At 62.8% G+C, this 16,026-nt stretch overlaps 1 protein-coding gene across 1 annotated transcript in view; it reads left to right on the top strand.

Annotated features, from left to right (window-relative positions):
- Window positions 1-2,931: 2,931 nt before the first annotated feature.
- Window positions 2,932-16,026, top strand: part of ASIC4 (acid sensing ion channel subunit family member 4) — a 30,561-nt gene continuing 17,466 nt past the window's right edge. The window contains exon 1 of the mRNA XM_080397867.1: window positions 2,932-4,731. Coding sequence (XP_080253993.1) covers window positions 4,156-4,731 — 576 coding nt within the window. The 5' untranslated portion in view covers window positions 2,932-4,155. The remainder of the gene's footprint in view (window positions 4,732-16,026) is intronic.

Below are 16,026 nucleotides of genomic sequence, written 5' to 3'. Positions count from 1 at the left end.
GTGCAGTTGCAGGGCAGCCAGACATCCCATATTAAACTGGCAGATCCCATATCCCAAATGAATGAGGCTTCTCCAGTTTTTTCCTAGCTCTCGGCTGCTTTTCCAAACAGCTGCCTGGCTTCTGGGCATCTGGAAACGCAGCTTCTGCATGCACAGATAACTGCACCTGCACAGCACATCCTGCCTGGGGGGGTCCAACCCTCTGCACGCTTTGTTCATCCACCTGGGACTGTCCGGGGTGTCGGTGTTAAACTCGGACAAGCTGGTGCTGCTGCCCGCTGCTGAGCCGGGGCTCTGCCCTGCCCTCCTGCTGCTCGCCCTCCGCTCGCTGGGCAGATTTGCTTCCCGCCCCGGCCCAGCTCTTGGCGCTTGTCCTTTTGAATTGTATCTAATTGTTTTCAGGCCATTTCTCCGATTTGTCAACATCATTTTGAATTCCAGTCCTGCCTTCCCCAGCACTTGCAGCCTTCCCCCATCATCTGAGCGTAGCGTGTGGGCCCTGCGCCAAGCCCCTGCTACTCAGCGTCCCCCCAGGCTGGGGGGTGTAGGGGGGAGCAGGAGGGATGCTCCTTTCCTGATCTGCCGGTGAGCCCTTGGCTGGCTCTCCCATCCTGTTGGCTTTCTTGCATGGTGGCTAGTGAAGTTGGTGCTCTGGAGCCTGGGGCATCAGGCTTCTCCTGGCTGTTAGCATCAAACCTAAGGGCTGGATGTGGTAGCATCAGCAGGCACAGGCTCTGCAGCTGCTCATGGCTGGGTAGAGGGGCAGACAAGCCTCCCTGAATGCTGCACAGTCCCTCCTCATGGCCTTGTGCCCCGTCTCCACAGGCATGCTGTGCTCAGCCACAGGTGGGAGACTCCGGTGAACAACTGTGAGCTGCAGACATGCTGCCAAGTGGCAGCACCGGCCATTCCCAGCTGGTGCTTGCTGCCTTGTCTGGTCCCAGGAGAAAGCAGTTCTTGAGCCCTGCTGTCTCTCCTCCCAGCCATGCTGCTTCCCCACTCCCTGTCCCTCCAGCCCAGCATCTGCCCTGACGTGCCCTCTCCCTGGGTGCTCCCTGGCTGCGAAGCCACAACCCTCCCTACTCCATGGCTTGCAGGAGGCCTGCAGCCGCAGCTGGGGACAGGGCTTGTGCCACTCACTTGGGCACAGTTGATCCCAACCCAGCCTGGCTGCGCTTCAGCCCCGTGCTTTGGGTCATACTGCAAGGGGATGAGCCCCCAGCACCCATCTGCCCTTGCCAGGTGGCCAGGCAGAACCAGGGCACAGCAGGTGAAGAGAGGCAGCAGAGGAGGAAGGAGGGAACACATCTCTTTGGCTGCACAGGAGGATGGGGAGGGTGCTGAGAGGTGTCCCCAGCCCAGGTGGCAGTTGTTGATGGAGCAGAAGATGCCCAGAGCGAGCCTGGGTCTGTGGTGTCTGTGGTGTTGGGGCCAGGGCCATTCAGGGAGCCAAGACACAGTCCTGCTCCCATGCCATGACTGTCCATCACACAGAGGACATGGCTTCTGCTGATCTCACCCTCACACAGCCTAGTTTGCCCTGTACCTCAGGATCTGCATTTATGGGGGGGACCTGCCTGGCAGATCATGTGTGCCCTCGCAGCCCTCAGCACCACAGCACTGAGAAGCACAGGCAGGCACTCCACAGAAAGCTCTGCAGACCAGAGACCCAAACCCAGCCATTGCATTGCACCACAGAACCTCCTCACCGCTGGATCAGGCCCTTGGTGTGCGCAGTATTTGTGGGGCCAAGCACCCCTTGCAGCACCAGCAGCCCTGCAGAAGCGTCCTGGGGCTTGTGGCTGTATGGCCGGGGCCGCCAGTGGTGGTGGTGATGCTTGGGTCGTCTGCCCAGCCTGCTCCCTGCTGTGCCTCTCCGAGCTGGGGACGCAGGTCTGGCACGTGTACGCTGCATCCACCGGGCAGGGCAAAGCAGGCAGCTGGGGCGGTGCGTGCTCCCCGCCGGAGGCAGCCTATCATGCTGTATTGACCTGCACAGAGGCAGGAACATGTGTGCCATGCACAGATCGATGAGAAGATTGAAGATGTGTGTGTGCTTGCTGGACGACTGGGGAAAGCTTTGCCGTTGGCATTGGCAGCACAGTGAAGGTCACGCTAACCTGCGGCGCAGTCCCTGGAGAGAGGCAAGGCCTCTTGTCGAGCTCATGGGCAGCTGTCTCATCACTTGTCCTCCGGGGACCCTGGCTTCCCAGCCAGGCATGCACCTCCCCAGCAGAGCCACATCTCCTGGGTGTGTGTGGTGCTGGGCTCGTTCTGGAAGCAGGGAGCTGTTTCTCCTGCTGCTGTGCCACTAGGCAGGGTCACAGAGGGTTGCTTGACTTGGGGGTGAGGGGTCCGGCTCAGCCTTTCTATCAAAACTAACCCTCCATCACCAGCTGGGAAACTGAGGCAGGAAGCTGGGAGACCGTGACTTGCTGGCAGAAGGTGCTGTGCACGGGGAGCACCCAGGTCCAGGCGGCATGTGGCTCTGGTGCTGCAGGGCGAACCCATAACCTCATCACAGCTCTGACCCCCCGAGCAATGCGGGCTGAGCCCCGCTGCTGTGGGCAGTGCCGGGCAGCATGCCGGGCAGCAGGACGCTGTCTCTGCGTGTGGGGCAGGGCTGCCACGGGACCTGGGTCCTGCGCGGGGTCTGTGGGCGGGGGGGGGTGCGAGTGCGCCGTGGGGGGAGCGGGGACAGACCCGAGGAGGGGCAGGGGCTCAGCAGGGCAGGAGCGGGTGGGGGTCACCCTGGCTCAGTCTATCTCACAGAGCGGCTCTGCCTGCAGAGACCCCGGCTTCTCCTGCGCTGCCCTGGGGACACGCGTAGCCCAGCGTGCAGCAGAGCGGGGTGGGGGGCAGAAATGAGGCCGGGGGAGCCCAGCCCGGGCGCGCAGCCGGCGCCGCGGGGAAGGGGGTGGCGGACGCGGGGGTGGGTGGCGGTGCTGCCGCCCTCCCGACTCCGGGGCACCAAGGGGCACCGGGGGCGTGGTGGGGAGCGAGGGGAGCTGCAACCCCGGCGCCACGTCCGCAGCCCCGCTCCGGGGGCGGCTTGTCGGCCGGGTCTTGGCGGAGCCGGGGCCGGGGCCGGGACCGGGACCGACGGTGCTGGGCGCTCGCCGACTTGGGGCGCGGCGGGCCGTGGCAGGGAGGCGGTTAACGGCCAGGGAGCCGCCGAGGCAGGAGGAGTCCGCAGGCGGGCGAGCAGGAGGGGGCCGCTGGGCGAGCTGCCCGCAGGCTGCCCGTAGGCTGCCCGCCCCCGCCGAGCCGCGCCGCGCCGAGCCGAGCCGCGCTCTGCCCCGGGGCACACGGGCCGGCGGGGCACGGCGGGGCGAGGCGGCGAGCGCGGCGGCGGCGGCGGGGGGCAGGCTCCGTGCCCCGCCCGCCTCGGCACGGCACGGCACAGCACGGCTCGGCACGGCTCGGCATCGCGCGGCGCGGCGCGGCTCGGCATCGCACGGAGCGACGCGGCTCGGCGGGGCACGGCTCGGTTCCGCTCGGACGGCACAGCTGGGTTCCGCTCGGCTCGGCTCGGCTCGGCTCGGCTCGGCTCGGCTCGGCTCGGCTCGGCTCGGCACGGCACGGCACGGCTCGGCACGGCTCCGGCAGCTCCCGAGCCATTCAAACAAGTGGCTCCGGCAGCACTTCGGAGCCGGGGCTGGGGAGAGGGCGCAGCGCGGCTCCCTGCCCCGGAGGCGCCGGGCCCTTCACACTGCCTCTTTTCTCTGCCGCTCGCTCTTTATTTGACGATGAAATAATGTTGACATGTCTTGAATTATTAAGTATTCCCTGGATTTTATTAGCACATGATGCCTAAATGCTGCCTGTATCTGCTGGGGTCTTAACCAGAGAGGAGCGAAGGAGAGAGGCAGAGAGACAGAGCGAGGGCGAGGAGAGAGAGGGGTTTTTGACAGCTGTATTTGTGCTGATAAGCGAAGGCACAAGGAGACGATCGACTAGTGAGACAAGAGGGAAGCGGCGGCTCGGAGCTGCTGAGAGGGGCTGCGCTTCCCTCCCGAGACGGCTCGGCCCTCCTGGCGCCGTGCTGGGGCTTGGGGGGGACCCGAGCCCCCTCCCAGCGCCTGGCCGGGCTTTCCGCCGGTGCCCGTGCCGGGGGGCAGCTCGCTGGCTGGGCACGCCGGCTGCACGGGGCAGATGCCGATTGAGATCGTATGTAAAATCAAATTTGCTGAAGAGGATGAGAAGCAGAAGGAGAAAGAAGAAGGGGATAAGGAGAGCCTGATCGAGGAGCCTGCCCGGCCCCGCTCCCGGGACCTGGCCACCTTTGCCAGCGCCAGCACGCTGCACGGCCTGGGACACATCTGCCGGTCAGGGCGGCTGGGCGTGCGCCAGACCCTCTGGGCGTTCGCCTTCCTGGCCTCGCTTGCCTTCTTCCTCTACCAGGCGGCCAAGTCAGCGCTGCTCTACCTGGAGCACCCCCACGTCATGGCCCTGGACGAGGAGGCCATCCGCGAGATGGTCTTCCCTGCCATCACCATCTGCAACATCAACCGCTACCGCCACTCGGCACTCACCGACGCTGACATCTTCCACTTGGCCAACATGACTGGGCTGCCCCCCAAGGACCGGGACGGCCACAAGGCCACGGACCTGCTCTACCCTGACCCCGACATGGCCGACATCGTCAACCGCACTGGCCACCAGCTCGACGACATGCTCAAGAGCTGCAACTTCAGCGGCGAGAACTGCTCATCCCATGATTTCACTGTGGTGAGTGCACACCTGGCTCAGTTTCCCTGGGGTCCCCTACCGGTGCAGGGGGCACCCACCTGGCTGTGCCTTGCTGGGGCAGGGCTCCCTGGCTCGCTCCAGCTGCTGAAGTTTGCATCTTTCTCTGTTTGAGTTTCCCTCCAAGTTTCACATGGAGAGAGAGAGGATCCTCCGTGGGAGCTCTCGGTAGGGCTCTGTACCACAGGACCAGGCTGCCGGCAGGTCTGTGCCGGAGGGGCTCGCAGGCAGGAGCCATGGCAGGGGGACAGCGGGGCTCAGTGGTCCCCTGGGTGGGTGTGCAGTGGGCAGGGAGAAAGCTGTGGTGTGCAGCCCTGCTCCAGCCTGTGCTTCTCTCTGGGTTGAAGTGCTCTGTTGCAGGGTGCTTTGCACAGCGAGAGTGTCTGGTGGTGGAGGGGTAGGGGCAGAGACCCCTTTGCACACAGGGGAGCCTTCCTGCATTTGGGGGGGTTGACGCTGGGATGCCTATCAGTCTGGAGGTTGCCAACATCGCACATGCATTGGGCACACACACACATGTGCCGAGTGGCTCTGCTCTGGAGGCATGGCTGCAGCTGGGCAAGTGGGGGGCTGCCTGGGGCTACCAACTCGCTGCCCAGGACTTGCCAGCAGGGCCTCCTCCCGGCAGCACCCGCCTGCCCAGGCAGCGAGCTCCCGGCCCGGAGGGCCGCCAGCATGCAGCTCTTGCTAATATTGAGGCTGGAATCACAAATCCCTGCTGTGGTTTGGGAAAATAAATGTGCTGAACGGGCGGAATACCTGATGGGACCCTTTTCAGACCATAATGACTCTGGAAATGAGCCGCCTCTCTCCTACGGCTGCCAGGGGCTACTGCTCGGCTGGCTTGATGCGCTCCCGGGAGCAGTGCTGCCAGCCAGAGCCTGCTCCATGCCGGGGAGGGGGATGCGATGCCACAGGCTGTGCGGGATGCTGCGGGGGGAGAGGAGCCTTCGTGGGGCTGGAAATGGCTGATGCAGCATGTCCTGTTTCACTTCATGCCCATCAGTACAATGCCTGCTTGCTGTGCTGGGTGATGCTGTCCCTGGGAAAGTGCCACTCCGGGAGGGCTGCCCTGTGCGGGGGGGTGGGGGGTGGGGGGTGGCATGAGGCACTGCAGCGGAGTGGGAAGGAGCAGGGGGCGTTGGGGGGGCAGTCCCATTCCTCCCGGGGTTTTGCTGGGCTCTGTGCCTGCTCTGTGCCAGCTGCCTGAGTTTGCCGGGGAGAAGTGCAGTTCAGCAGGGCTGGGAGCAGGGAGCTGTGGTGCTGGACAGTCCTGCACACAGCTCAGCCACGCTGGCTCCAGCCCCAGGGTCCTCTTGGGGGATCCTGCACAGCTTTCGCTTGGGGGGGAGGCAGCCAGTCCATCCTTGCGCCAGGCAGCGGCATGGCATGGCAGTGGGATTTGGCGTGTGCTGAGCTGTGCTGTAAGGCTGGCAGGGCAGAGCTCAGGCGGATGGAGCTGGGTACAAGCTTCCTGCAGCGTGGACATGGTCTGTGGTATGCGCCATGCTGTGTGGCAGCAGAGGGTGACTGCCAGGACAGTCACTGGGACCCAGTTTCTCAGTGGGTGGCTGTGCAGGACCAGCTGGCCTGCCTACCTCCTGCTTGCATGTCTGCCCTGGGGATGCCCAGGCAGACAGGCTCTGGTGTGCCAGCACCTTGCACTGGAGCAGGTTCCAGGCATGAGGATGGTCAGCGCCAGCTGACCCCTGGACTGTGGCACAAGGAAGGGGGGCCCTGGGCTCCCACAGCCTCCCCCCCCCCCCCCCCCCCCAACTTAGCCCTCCAGCCTGGCCTTTGTGGCATCAGGGGCTGTCAGGAGAAAGGGGTGTCCCTATCACCTCTGGCTTGCCTGGAGCAAAGGGATGAACCTGGGACAGGAGACGCTGCAGGGCATGAGCATGGGGAGGGATGGGGGAAGATGTGACCTCTCTCTGATGTATACCATGTCCCAGAGCCTTGCCAGGAAGCAGTGGGACTTGTGGAGACATCACACTGTTTGCAGCTGGAGCCTCCTACTCCCGTTCCCTGAGCCGAATCGGTCCCTTGTGCCGCCTGAGAATGACTGAAATGCAGCACGAGCTGCTTGGCAGGCAGGGTGAGTCCCAGCTGTGATGTGGGCTTGGGTGCTCCCGTGCCTCCCAGCTGTGGCCCTGACTCAGGGGCACCTAGGCTGCCCTGCACCCAGCCAACATGCGGTGGAGAGCTCCAGGCTTCATAGGACCCAGCTCTGGGTCTTAATGTGTGCTTTTATGTTCGGAAAGCTTTTGTACCCCCGCTGCAGTGGGTGGATATCGGGCGGATATGTGAGTCACAGCATGTCCCAGCAGTGATGGAGGGCTCCCAGACTGCAGCACATCCCAGTGGGGCAAATGGCCTGGAGTCCCAGGGTGCTCAGCTCTGGTGAGCCGCCCCTGGAGCAGAGGTCATGTTCCTAGGGATGCCGGAGAAGGGAAGGAGCTTTTCCTGCCGCCTGCTTGCAGGAGTGCTGGGCACTTTCCCTCTGGGCATGAGGTGGACTTCATCCAGAGGCTGGAGTTTTAGAGCACGAGGGTGGCCAAGCCGTGGGGCTGTGGCCAGCTTGCTGCCTGTTTGGGAGCAGGAACAACACCGAGGCTGGAGAGTGTCCCCGTGTGCTGCCGCTTGCAGCCTGTGCTCACACAATAAATAACTTGTGCGGATCCTTTAAGTAAGAGCTGCGAGTGGTAAATGATCTTCCCCTATTTAACGTCACAAATCCACATTCTTTATGGGATAGCAAATTAAGAAACTATGGGGGGAAAAAACCCAGCGTAAGCATCTTCCGTGTAATAAAGCCCGGCTGGGCTGTAAATCTCCCCAGGCGGCAGGGACAGCCCTGAGCCGCAGCAAGGTTCCCCTGCAACCCTGCTGACAAATGTGCCCCCTGTGTCGGCTGCGGGAGGTCCATGTCGGAGCCCTGACGAAGCCTCTTCCACCGCCCCCCGAGCCGTGCCGTGCTATGCTCTGCAGCCCCCCGATCCCTGCTCTGCTGGGGGGTGCAGGGCTGGGCTGCCCCTGCTGCTGCCCGGTGCCTGATGCCTTGGCGAGGGTGGCGGGTGTGGAGCCCTTCTGCCTGGGTGAGCGCAGCTGCGATGCCGAGGGTGCAAAAGCGTGCGGCGCCGGTGTGGGAAATCAATAGCGCTTTTTACGTGCCATTAAGCGGGAGGTTGGGAAGTGTCCCCACGGGGCTGAGGCTCAGCTGCCGCAGGTGGCTCGCACCCATCTTCACGCCTATGTCTGGCACCCTGCTATGGCCACAGCCCCAGGCCGGTGCTGGCCAACTCAGCGGGCATTGTGGGGAGAGCCCTGTCAGCAGTGCTTTGGGGATGGGGGGACAGGCAGCTGGAGTATTCAGGGGTCTGGGGGATGAGGGAGGAAGCATGTGGAGGTGGTCCCCCCCGGCTGGCAGCAACATCCCGCCCGCTCACCGGCAGTGGCTGCGGCAGGAGGCTCCGCTCATGGCCAGGCAGGAGCCCGGTGCCTTTCTCAAAACCGCGTCCCCTGTCAAAAGCCTTTTGTTTCTGATGTGTGGCTGCCAAAGCCAGTTCTGCCAGGGCTAGAGGTTGGGGGGGGAGCGGGGAGGTTGCTGAGAGCTGGCAGCGCCTCTTGGAGCTGGCACTGGCCCCGGTTCTCCAGGCAGGGCCTCCTGCCTGCGCGGGACAGGGTTGGTATGGGGGGTCTCCCTGGCATCTCATGCAAACCCCAGAGCGGGGAGCCCCTGTGCTGAGAGACAGGGAGCATTCTCAGCTGCACACCACGTGCACCCCGAGAGAGTCTGGCTGGGGTATGTAGGCAGGGGACAGCAGGCCGTCACCCCTGCCTCCTCCCAGAAAGGCTCTGCTGCCATCCCTGCTTCGACCCACGCCAGTCCCGATGCAGGGACTCTTTTTGACCTTTCCGCCAGAACCATACTTAATAAATGTCACATTTTCATCCTATTTTTACACTGGGTAAAAGAGCTAGACTCATTACTCTTCACCTGCCCTGCCCCACCTGATGCCTGCTCAGTGCCTGGCATTCATGCGCCCTGTTTCCCCTCTCCTCCTGCGCAGGGCTGAGTGTGCCCAGGGGCACAGGGGGCTCGCCAGGGCCCCTCGGCTGCTCACCGGGCTGCAGGCACTGCAGGACCTGCTGAGGCTGGGGCACAGAGGGGCCCTAGGCCAGGCAGTGCCATACAGGTCCCAATACAGATTCACCCCTGCTGGAGGGTGGCATGGCTGTGGCTGTGGTGGGTGTCCTGCCGTGCATGGCAGAGACTGGCTGGGCTGAGGCTGCTGGTGTCAGTGCCCAGGAGAGCCTGGAGCATCCCTTGCTGATACCATGCCTGTGAGCTGCTTGGCTGAGCCCAGCTGTGCCCATCTGGGTCACCGCATTCCGCTCACCGGATCCATGTCCTGCAGCCCTAGCCCGGCACCTGAGCGACCTCCCCAGGGACTTGTAATTCCCCATCCTCACAACCTGGCCACTGTGCTTGTGCATCCCCAGGTCTGTGTCCCAGGTAGTGCAGGCTGGTCACACTCCTGTTTGGAGTGGCGGTGGCAGCAACTCCAATGCTGTTACACATGAGCTGCCCAGGCATGGCTCAAGGCACTGCTTGTGCCAGAAAACGGGGGACTTTAATGCAATTCGTTGCCATTTAATTTTACACAATTCCTGCTGCTTAATCCACTGAGAAATGCTAATTTATACAATTCACGTCTAAAAATAAATGTCAGTCCAGCAGCTCCCAGCAGCATGTAGCTGCGCCCACCAGCCCCCACTGGAGCCTTTTGCAGGGACCCCAGCCAGGAGCCCACCTTGCTCCCAGCCAGCTGGGCTGCTGTTCCTCATCTCGTGATGTCCAGAATGTGGCAGCATGTGGGTGGATATAGGAGTAATGAGGATTTAGGGTACCATGGTGGGACAACAAGGGGTTGGCTGCACCTAGGGGTGTCACAACAAAGCCCCTCGCTATGGTGAGTCTCAGAACACCACGGCAAGGAGACACCAGGTCTCTTGGAAATCTATCTGTCTTTTGGATGACTGAGAAAGTGTGAGGGGCATGGGGCTCCCAAAGTGTCTTTGGGATCCCTGCTCCACCCTGGCTTCCCCCAGGAAAGATGGGCTCAGCCCCATGGGCAGCTGCAGCACAGGCTGCAGCTGGTGGTGCATGGGGTGAGAGGGGGGTCCCATTTTGAAGGGCTGGTGTGGGGCCACCTGGGCTGCACATTGAGGGGTCCAGCCATAGATCAGGGCAGCCTCCGCCTGGCTGGCAGGTATTAATTGGTTGCAAAGAGCCATTAATAAATGTGGGAGGGGACCAAAGCGCACACTGCTCCTGCCTGGGGAGTAGGGATGCATCATTAGGTCCCTAAGGAGTCTGCTCTGCAAGAGAAAGGGAGGGGGTCAGATCCTGTGGGGAGGGGGACCCAGGGCTGTGAAGAGCCTGTACTCATCTCCCCACATCCCTGGCTCTTGCCCCTGAGCATGTCCATACCCTGCCGCCCTCCTCCCCAACCTTGCTGGCTCTTGCATCTCACCCCCATCACCTTCCCTCTCCCACCCCTTTGCTGGGCAGATCCCCATGCTACCTCCATCTAAGTGGGTGGCACCAGCAGTGACACTGGGGAGGGGGTGCTGGGGTAGCGGGGTGGATGGTGAGGACCATGGCTGTGGGTGCTGACTCCCCACGGGAGGGGGCTGAGGCCGGGGGAGCAGGGGGGCGCGGAGGCGACACGGCGGGGGAGCGGAGATGCTGGAGGAGCCAGCGGCTTTCCCACTGTCTCCCTGATTGAGATCAGATCACCGTGAGCATAAAAAAGCTCTCTTCATAATTATATTTAATGAATTGACTTTAAAAGCTCTTACGCTCTTATCTGGGTAATTTAATATCACACACTTAATAAGCCTGTCTCCGATACAGGGGGGAGCCAGCGGCCAGGACGCCCGCGCCTGGTGTGGCTCCCTGGGGATGTGGGACGTGCCATGAGGCTGGTCCCAGGTGCCAGGCTGGGTGGATTGGGGACACTGCTGTTCCTGGGGCCGGAGCACCTGTAGGGTGTCTGTGGGGCAGTGCTCCCCCAGTGCTGCTGGCTGCAGAGTGGGATGGGCACTTTGGCTGGCTGCAAGAGGGATGGGGCCAGGGCACCCATGGGAGCTTGGCACCAGGAGTGGGTGCTTGCTGGTGTGTGAGGCCGCAAGGCTGTGGGGCCACGGGGCAGTGGGGATGATGGGGTGCAGGATGAATGGCTGGAGGGGGTCATGGGGTGCAGTGTGGCTGGCTGGGCATGGGGGCTCTGGGCATGGGACAGGGCTAGCTGGGGTGCAGGTGCCCTGTGTCAGCACAGTGGTTGGATGCCACGTGGCACTGTGGCTGGCAGGCCATTTCTCTGACCCCATCCTTGGTGCCAGTGTCACCTGTGGCAGGGGTCCCACAGCCAGGCAGTGCTGGAAGCAGCCACGGGGCAGAGTGCACTGCAGGTGCCGGTGCCACGGTGCTGTTGGCTCCCTGTGTCCTGCCGCCTTCGGCCATCTGCCCACCTGGGGCAGCGGCTGGGGTGGCACAGGAGTAAATGGAGGCTTGTCACCATGGTGTCTGCAGCTCTGTCTCCCCAGCTCCTATGCTGCCAGCCGGGGTGCCAGCTGCCTCCCTGCAGGCAGGCATCACTGCAGGCACGGCAGGAGTCCCCGGCACCCCCGGGACCCATCGGTGCATGCAGGCAGGCGCCTGCGGCCAGCCGGAGGGGACAGGCTCTGCCATATGGAGCCGGAGGCTCCAGGGACCACAGAAGCCCGAGCATGGGCTGGGGCTGGGACCTGGGCCCCATGACCGTGGGGGCAGCCCCTGGCATTCTGCCCGCTTGCTGGGCAGTGGGTTGGAAAGCCACTGGCCGGGCTCATGTACCCTGCATGTCAGAGCCTGAGCTTTGGGGAGCCAGCCTGCCCCCCCAGCCTGGCAGTCACCCTGTGCCCTCCCGATGCCCGAGTGATGGAGGGCAGAGCAGCACCTGCCAGCATCCCAGCCGGAGCTGCCCCAGGACCCGTGGCCGGGACAAGGAGGGTTACAAGGGCAGGGTGTGTGGCGCTGGCCCGTGGGTGGCTGTCCCCAGGCGCTGGGGTGCCTGGCAGTGCCGGCTACTGTGCCAGCACTCGGTGCCAAGGCTGGGCAGGCTGGAGGCAGGCGTGTGCCAAGGTGGCAGTGCGGGGGGATGAGGACACAGCTGCCACCTGGCTCTGCGGGGGGGTGGGAGGGCAGTCCCCGGCGGAGCGGGGACCCCGGACTCCCTGCTGGCAGCGCGGGGCACCAGGGCAGCTGTGCCGGGTCTCCCTTCACGGGGGAGCGGCTGGAGCAGGAGGTTTACGGAGCTGCACTAAGTGACGCAAATGGTTTGAAGCCCATAAAGAGAGACGGTTTTATGTAAGACGACTATATAAAGCTCTGCTGTTCTGCCATTGATGAGATATAGGCCTTTATTTATAGAAGGCAATGTTTGCGGTGCGAGCACTGAAAGCCAGCCAGGGACCCGCAGATAGGGCGTCGAGTCATTTTACATGCAGCTGCCGTCGACACTGTTCACACATTAAAGAAAAAAATTAACAAGTTTGCAGCCAGTCAGGTGGAAAAAACAATAATTGTTGAAAACTGTGTTTCCCCCTTTTTCCAATAACAAATAGCTGGAACGCTGCTGGTGAGGCTTGGGCTTGCTCCGGGAAAGGACGGGCTGAGGCTCCAGCCAGGCTGGGAGCTGGAGCAAGCAGAGGAAGGCAGCCATGGGCAGAAGGAGAGCCCAGGCAAGGGATGCAGGGACTGCTGCCAGCACCCAGGCAGTTGGCGGGGGGACATGCCCCTGCCTGGGCATTTATACGTCCAGAACCAGACTAACAGGGCCTGCAGGCAGGGACGATGGTGCTGGCAGAGCAACATGGCCATGTGTGTCCTGGGGTCTGGGGAGGGGGGCAAACACCGGCAGCTGAAGGTGCTCACTGCATGGGGGGCTGCAGACCAAGCTCCGCTGGATTTTCCTCCCTGGCCCAGCATTGTCTTTCCCCGCCTGCGCACACAGGGATGCTCTGAGGTTATTTCTTTGCCAGATGTGGCTGGGTTTTTACTGGAGAGCAAGCAGCAAGTCCCTGTGGTCAGAGCGCCCTGCCAAATTTTGTTTCATGCACGAAAGGAGGAAAAACTTCTCATGATTAATTGTGCAATAGGGGAGAACATGCATCTTTCTAACCTGCTCCTTGCTGGTCGCTGGCCTTTTCTCCCAGATGCTGCCCCAACACAACACGACACACAGCCAGGGAGGTGGCAAGCTTGTCCCCAGGGCATGCTCCCTTGCAGGGGCTGCACAGTGAGGGTGTGAGGGCAGGAAGGTGCCGACACCTCTGCCACATCCTAACTCCACAACAACGGCTGTGAAGAGGAGGAAAGCCAGCCAGGGCTTCGCAGCACGGGAGCAGAGTCAGGCTCATGCTTGAGCAGCTTCCCTGCAGCTCCCTGCACGATTCTGTGGGTGGCTGTCCCCTGCTTACGCTGCAAAACCTTCCCTCTGTGCTCTGAGCCGTGGCCCGGTGTGCTGCACCAGCAGCGGTTACAGGCAGGGTGCTGCTGGCTCCATCTGCGCGCAGCTGCATCGCTGTGCTGGCAGCAAGCGGGAGGTGAGGACGGCCCCACCGCTGAGCCAGGGCACATGGCACCATGCCCCCGGACTTGGGGGTGGGGGGCTGGACCTGCACCCTGACTTGCTGGGGCTCAGGGCTCCCACGTCTGCCTGCCCTGTCCCTGGGAGACGTCGCTACTTGCACAGGTGGGGAGGGCCCCTTGGCAGAGGCACCCCCAGCTCGCCATGCCCCTCTCCGGGTGCCGATGCAAGCCAGAGAGCATTTTGCACCTGAATGGCTATTAAGAGCCAGGTAAGCTCAGCTGGACTCAACAGGTTTTCTTCCAGGAGAACAAAAGGTTCCCTTCGACTGCAGCACCGAGAAGGCAAGCACAGGAGGAAGGAGGGAGGAGGAAAGCCAGAGGCTGGGAGGACCTGCAGGTGCTGTGTCCCAGTGGCATGGGGGCTGGGGACCCCTCTGTGTGTTGGTGAGCTCAGCTGGGCTGCAGAGCTGGGCTGACCCCTGCCCACAGTGGCTGGTCAGGCAGGGAGCAGGGGCCGGGGGGACCCGCTGGCCCGCTGCCAGCCACCAGCCCCTGGGATGTGCAGAGCGGGAGGGGAGTGGAGGCACACACCTCGTCAGAGCAGAGCCCCTGATTAATCCCTAACTGCCAGCCCTCCAGCCAGCAGCTCATTAGTAGTTTAATTCCCGGTGCCTGGCGTGCTGGAGGGCTGCGTGTGGCTCTGATTGAGCCGGCCGCACTCATCTGGGCAGCTGCAATCAGGCCGTGCCCCCCTGCCCCGCTCACAGGCACAGTTAATGGCCGTGGCCACCGTGCCCTGGGGGGACTGGGCGGCAGGTGCTGTGGGTGCTGTGGGTGCTGCGGGTGCTGCAGATGCTGTGGGTGATGCAGATGCTGTGGGTGATGCATGCGCGCTGGGTGCTGTGGTCGGGCACAGGTGAGGCACATTGTTGACAGTGGCTGTCGGGCAGCCTTGGGGGCAGGAGTCGTGCCAGTGTCTCCTCCTGTATCCAGCTGTGCCTGGAGCATTGCTGTCCCCACGGTTTCATGGGGCCAGGCACAGCTGTCAGCAGTGTCACGGGCCATGGCCAGGCACTGCGCTCCGTTGCACGGGGATATCTCACCAGTCTGTCATCCCCAGGGGGCAGTGGCACCCTGTACGTCCCCGTACTGTCCACCTGCACCCACAGTGTGGCAAAGCAAGGTCTGTAGGTGGCACCCAAGTCCCTGCCTGCACCCTGCTGTTCCTGCCCCCACCCCAGGCTCTTTCCTGCCCTGGCTTTTCTTCTTCCCGGGCCAGGGCTCAGCCTGGGCAACCCCTCCAGGCATGGGCGGAGGATGCTTACCAGGGCCAGGGGAGCAGGGCAGGGGCAGGAGGGAGCTGGGTGCCCCAGGAGAGCAGGCACCAGTTGGGGATGCTGCCCATGGGCATCATACCCCATCCTGGGCATGCAGAGGTGGGTACAGCCGTGCCTCCCAGCTGCAAAGGGATGTTTGCAGCTTGGCCACCCCCCTTTGCCCTCCAAACTCTGCTGTGCCCTTCACTCCTGAGCTGCCGTCCCCGCAATTTCTTTGCAGTCTGAGGAGGGAGGGAGGGACCATGCCACAGGGGAAAGCATCTCCATCTGTCTTCAATGCTCCAGTGGTTGGAGCAGGGCAGGGTGGGGGCCTGCAAGTGTCCTCAATGTGTGTGTGTGGGGTGGGATGAGGAGGGATGGGGTGCACATGGGGGCAAGTCAGGGCCACGCGGAGGCTGTGACCCCCACGGATCCAGGTAGGGCTGGCCTGGCATCTGCTGCTGCTGCTCCTGGGAAGGGCACAGAGCAGCCTGCCTTACCAGGCAGCACGGGACCTAGGGCACTATGCAAATCCAGCCAAGATTGATTCAAGTATTAATTATGTCCAGACAGCTCAGCTCCCGCCCAGCGAGGCAGGGTGTTGGATGCCACGGCTGCTCGCGCAGGAGAGATGGGTTTGCACATCTGCTATGCCTGTACCCCTGTCCCCAGCCTGCTCCCACTGCCCTGCTGCACACCATGCTGTGTCATGCCAGGCCAGCCCTGCTCACCCAGCCCCATGGCCCAGCCTGGCCCAGGGGGGTGCAGCCGTGACCAAGCAGGGAGATGAACAGTCCAAGGTAGGAGCAGCGCAAGTGCTGTCAAGCAGCCTGGTGTGCCTGGCTCTGAGGCCCTGATAATCAAAGACTGTCTGCAATTACATGTGCTAATTACGGGCAGAGGTTCACAGCGATTCCTGCCCTGCCGGCACGGCGCTGGTCGTACTGGCGGTGGTGCTCCTACGCGGGGACAGGAGCAGATAACTACAGCTGCTCAGCCAGCTCTTCCTGGCATATCACAGCCGGGCCCCCTGCCCATCCCCAGCTCATCTTGTACTGGATGTGGGTCACTGGACCCACCAGGTGTCTGGTGCTGTCCTTGGAGTCCCTATGTGTGCGATTATGACAGCCGCTCCGTCCCCAAGTGCCTGGCTGGTCGCATCTAGGTGGAGTTGCTTTTCATACGGAGTTTTTCAGACTTTGACCCCCCTGCAATGCTGCCGCTCTGACATCCTGTTTCCTTATCGCCTGACATGACCTTAATTAACTCCCCAGGCTGATAACACTCTGGGCTTCTCCTCCAGGAGCTGTATCTCGGCAT

The sequence above is a fragment of the Falco punctatus genome, assembly GCF_963210335.1.
Source record: "Falco punctatus genome assembly, chromosome: 8".
NCBI lineage: Eukaryota > Metazoa > Chordata > Aves > Falconiformes > Falconidae > Falco > Falco punctatus.
The sequence above is the reverse complement of the archived record's forward strand: the minus strand, read 5'-3'. Positions and strand labels throughout refer to the sequence as shown.